Source organism: Penaeus vannamei, chromosome 1, assembly GCF_042767895.1.
Source record: "Penaeus vannamei isolate JL-2024 chromosome 1, ASM4276789v1, whole genome shotgun sequence".
Taxonomy (NCBI): Eukaryota; Metazoa; Arthropoda; class Malacostraca; order Decapoda; family Penaeidae; genus Penaeus; species Penaeus vannamei.
Genome location: NC_091549.1, coordinates 4,679,040 through 4,684,039, shown reverse-complemented (window position 1 = coordinate 4,684,039; position 5,000 = coordinate 4,679,040). Strand labels below are relative to the sequence as shown.

At 43.8% G+C, this 5,000-nt stretch overlaps 1 protein-coding gene across 1 annotated transcript in view; it reads right to left on the bottom strand.

Annotated features, from left to right (window-relative positions):
• LOC113824622 (uncharacterized) overlaps nt 1–5,000 on the bottom strand; it is a 232,918-nt gene that overhangs the window by 1,711 nt on the left and 226,207 nt on the right. Inside the window, exons 4-8 of the mRNA XM_070128533.1 lie at nt 4,742–4,950; nt 3,955–4,069; nt 3,075–3,294; nt 1,785–1,991; nt 76–451 (exon numbers count right to left, since the gene is read on the bottom strand). Of these exons, the coding sequence (XP_069984634.1) occupies nt 167–451; nt 1,785–1,991; nt 3,075–3,294; nt 3,955–4,069; nt 4,742–4,950 (1,036 nt within the window). The 3' untranslated portion in view covers nt 76–166. The remainder of the gene's footprint in view (nt 1–75; nt 452–1,784; nt 1,992–3,074; nt 3,295–3,954; nt 4,070–4,741; nt 4,951–5,000) is intronic.

The following is a 5,000-nucleotide window of genomic DNA, read 5'->3' as shown; positions in this document are numbered from 1 at the left end:
ACTGAGAAAAAGGGAAAGAGAGAGAGAGAGATAGAAAATAAAACTTCGCCCTGAGCCAAAAGACGAGCCACTCACCCCCTCCGCCCCAGCGAGTCCTCCCCCCAGCGACACCTCGACACACAAGGCGCCCCACCCCCCTCCTCCTCCTCCGCCATCCATCCCTCCCTTAGGTGATGACGACGCCCTTCTGCACGCACGTCCCCCCAGGACCCTCCAGCAGCGCCGGCCACAGGTAGGTCTTGATGGCGTCGCTCTCCGGGTCGGCAGTGTGGAACCGGACGTGGTACTCCTTCCGGAAGACTCGGGTCTCGTAGTCGATCACGAAGGCTGGCGTCTGGTTGCTGAGGCCCCACGCCAGGCGCACGCAGTCCTTGATGTACTGCAGGAGGCCCTCGCACGACTTGAGGGCCGGGTAGTCGTACAGCGTCGCCCAGATCTGCTGGCACACCTCCTGTAGAAGGAAGAAAGGATGGGAGGTTTGAGTTGGGGATCAATTTTTATCTTTTTTTGAGTTGGTGATCAATCTATGTCTTTTATGCATGATACCAATGATTTATTCCGCCAAGGTTATATTTTTGGTTTCGTTTGTTAATTTGTTTATTCGTTATCCTGTTAACTCGAAAACTTGTGAACAGAATATGATATTTGGTAGTGTTTGTTAAATTGTTTATTCGTTATCCTGTTAACTCAAAAACTTCTGAACAAATTATGATATTTCTTTTAGCTCAACTTAAGAGGGAATTAAATAGTGATGATCCGGATCTAGGAAGTTTTTAAGAGATCCATTAGCACTGCAAGAGAACGTCATTAGTCTACTTGAATATTACATTCTCTCTATTAATCGTTCCATATTTTGAAGAACACTTGAAAAAATAATGTATTTTTTGCTGTAATATATTTTTAATAACTACATATGCTATTAGGAGCAGGGAAGGCATTTATTTATCATTGGTCAATTTATCTATTTATCCATACATTTATCTATCATCTGTCCTCAATATATCTATTTATCCATACATTTATCTATCATCTGTCCTCAATATTTTTTTCATTTATCTTTCCATATAGTTATATATTATCTGCCCTCTACAAAAAATAATTTATCTAATTACCTATTCATCCATATATTTATATTTTACATGTTTTCTACATTTATTTATTTATTTATTTATCTATCTATCTATCTATCCATATTTAAAACCAATCTGTTATCTATTACCAATATTTATCAGTTTATCAATCTATCCATATAGTTATCTATATTTATCTATCTAACCTTATAATTAACTATATGGATAGATAGATAAACATAGATATCTATTTTATCTATCTATCCATATAGTTATTTACATTTATTTATCTATCTATATAGATATTTACATTCATTTATTTATTCATCTATCCATATACATATCTACATTCATTTATCTATCTATCTATCCTTATAGATATCTACATTTATTTATCTATTTATATATCCATATAGACATCTACATTTATTTACTCATCTATCCATATACATATCTACATTTATTTATCTATCCATCTATCTATCCAACCATATAAATATTTACATTCATTTATTTACCTATCTATCCATATTGACATCTACAGTTATTCATCTATCTATTTATCCATATAGACCTACATTTAGTCATCTATCCATATATATATCTACATTTATTTATCTATCTGTCCATAGAGACATCTACATTTATTCATCTATCCATCTATTTATCCGTTATCTACCCTCTTCCTCCTCCTCTTCGCAACGAGAAACTCACATCCACATTCTTCGTCAAGTCATGCTTATCGATGTTGGCGGTGAGGAAGGCTGACACGCCCACCTCCAGAGCGTGGGTGTGAGGGTCGTGGGCGTAGTGGTCTTGGCTGTGGATGTCTCCCGTGGGCGGCGGGGGCGGGACTTGGATCACACGCCTCACTTCTTCTCGGAGTGAGGCTGCAGAGGCGGAGGCGGAGCGGAAGGCCAGCTGGGAGGGGGGCGGGAGGTGTTAGCCGTGGGTGGTGTCAATTACTTTATTTATTTAATTAAATACGTCATTGTTATGAATGGTGGTTATGTTTTAAATTCGTCATTGTTGTGAATGGTGGTTATGTTTAGGTTATAGAGGCATAGGGTTATACATAAATAAAAAGTTAGCCATGGGTGGTGTATATTACTTTAATTGTTTATTTATGTTTATTATTGAATACGGCATTGTTGTGAATGGTAGATATGTTTAGGTTATAGAGGCATGAGGTTATACATAAATAAAAAGATAGTTAATCATAAATGTTGTAAATTATTGAATATGTAATTGTCATAAATGGTAGATATGTTTACGTTGTAGAGGCATAAGGTTATGCAAGATCGTTAGCCATGGGTGTTGTAAATTACTGAATACGTACATATAAATGATGCTTATATTTAGGTTATAGAGAAAAAGTTATACATTGATAAAGAGATCGTTAGCCATAAATGTTGTAAATGATTGAATACGTAATTGTTATGAATGGTAGATATGTTTAGGTTATAGAGGCATAAGGTTATACGTAAATAAAAACATCGTTAGCCATGGATGTTGTAAATTACACACACACACTCAAACTCTCTCTCTCTCTCTCTCTCTCACACACACACACACACGCACACGCACACACGCGCATACGCACACACGCGCATACGCACACACACTCACACTCACACTCACACACACACACCTCACACACACACACACACACACACACACACACACACACACACACACACACACACACACTCACTCACTCACTCACTCACTCACTCACTCACTCTCTAATTCACTCACTCTCTAACTCACTCACTCTCTAACTCACTCACTCTCTAACTCACTCACTCTCTAACTCACTCACTCTCACTCTCACTCACTCTCACTCTCACTCACTCTTCTTCTGTCTCACTCACTCTCACTCTCACTCACTCTCACTCTCACTCACTCTCACTCTCACACACTCACTCTCACACCTCCCTCCCTCCCTTCCTACCCACCCACCCTCCACCCCCAACACAAACAACCTCCCCCCCCCACACTCACCACCACGACGCTGAACAGCAGCTTTGACTTGAGTTCCTCCGCGTTCTTGAGGTCCGGCAGGGCATCCAGGGCGTCGAGAGTGTCCACCCTGGCCTGGGCGTAGAGGTTGCCGTAGCGCCGGACGAGGGCGGATGGGCGCCGTTCCCCGAGGCTGAGGTTCTCCACGCGCCCACCGCCGCCCCCGCTGCGTTCCAGCCCGCGGGACGCCCTCTCGCCGAGTCTGGGGAGGGACGGGGGGGAGGAGGGAGGGGTGGTTAGGTAGGAAATGGGGGGATTTGTTGCTGTTATTTTTTATTATTAATACCACTATTAATATTACTGTTACCACCACCACCACTCTTACTGCTATTATTATTACTCCCTACTGCTACTACTAGTACTACTACATACTGCCTACCTTTAGTACTACTACTACTATTACTAGTGCTACTACAACTAGTACTACCTCTAGTACTTCTACTACTATTACTAGTGCTACTACTACTACTACTATTAGTACTGCTACTAGCACTAGTAGTAGTATTACTAGTACTATTAGTATTACTGCTACAACTTGTACTACAACTACTTACTTCTGCTAGTAGTATTATTATCACTATCACTACTACTACTACAGCTATCACAACTACTATTACTACTACTACTAGAACCACCATCACCACTAACTCCACATTCACCATCACGAAAAAAAATCATAAAAAACAATAAAAATAAAAAAGAAGAAAAACGAAGTAAATAGATAAAAAATAGAAAAAAACAAAAAAAAGAAGAAAAACAAAGTAACTAGATAGATAAAAAAATAGAAAAAACAATAAAAAAGAAAAAAAAAACAAATAAATAGACAGATAAAAATTAATTTAAAAAATTATAAGAGACTAACCTCTCCTTGAGCTTCTTCTCGCGCTCCTGCATGTGCAAGATGGTCTGTCGCGCCTTCGTGATCTCTGCACGGAGCGTCTCCACCTCCTGACGAAGCGCTGCCGATTCCCTCGCTCCTGTAGAAGGACGTGGAGTTGTAAGGATTCTTTGTGTAGGATCTTTTTTTTTATACAGACATATTCGTGTTTATCTTTTTTCCTTTTTTTTTAGTTTTCTATTTATGTCATTATTTTCATACTTTTCCTTCTTATTTTACTTTCTTTTCTTCCTTCCTTCCTTTTCACCTTCCTCACCTCCCACCTCATTCCCCCACCTCCTCGTCCTTCCCCTTCCTTCTACCTACCGTCCTCCTCCCTTCCTGCCCTTCCCCCCAACATCCCCTTCCCCCTACCTCCCACCTCCCCTACACCCACCCATCCTCCCCTTCCCCCCACCCCACCCACCTACCTTCCTCCCCACCCACTCCCTCCCTTCCTCCCTCCCCCCACCCACCACCCTCCCTCCCTCCTCCTCCCCCACCCCTACCTCCTCCTCCCCCTCACCCCCACTCACCAGCAGTCACAGGCAGCTCGTGGCCCTTCCCTCCACCCCTTCCCCCTACCTCCCCCCTCCACCCCCACCCTCCCTCCCACCCCTCCCGTCCCCCTCCACCCCCACCCCTACCTCCTCCCTCCTCCTCACCCCCTACATCCCCATCCCCCCACCTCCCCCCCTTACCACCCTCCCTCCCTCCTCCTCCTTCTCCCCCCACCCCTACCTCCTCCCACTCCCACCACCCCTACACTCACCAGCAGTCACAGGCAGCTCGTGTCCCTTCCCGCAGCGCACACTCACGCCCGAGGCCACACCGGAGGTCGACGAGGACGCTGACGACGACGCTGACGAGGACGACGAAGACCCACCCCCCTCGCCGTTCTTCCTGGTGCCCTCCGGGGTGGGCGTGTCGCTCTTGTGGTCCCCGCCCCCGCCGCTCGACTGGCTCTGCGTGTCCGACGAGCTGGAATGGGTTGGAATATGGTTAGAATGTGGTTGGAATAAGGTTGGAGT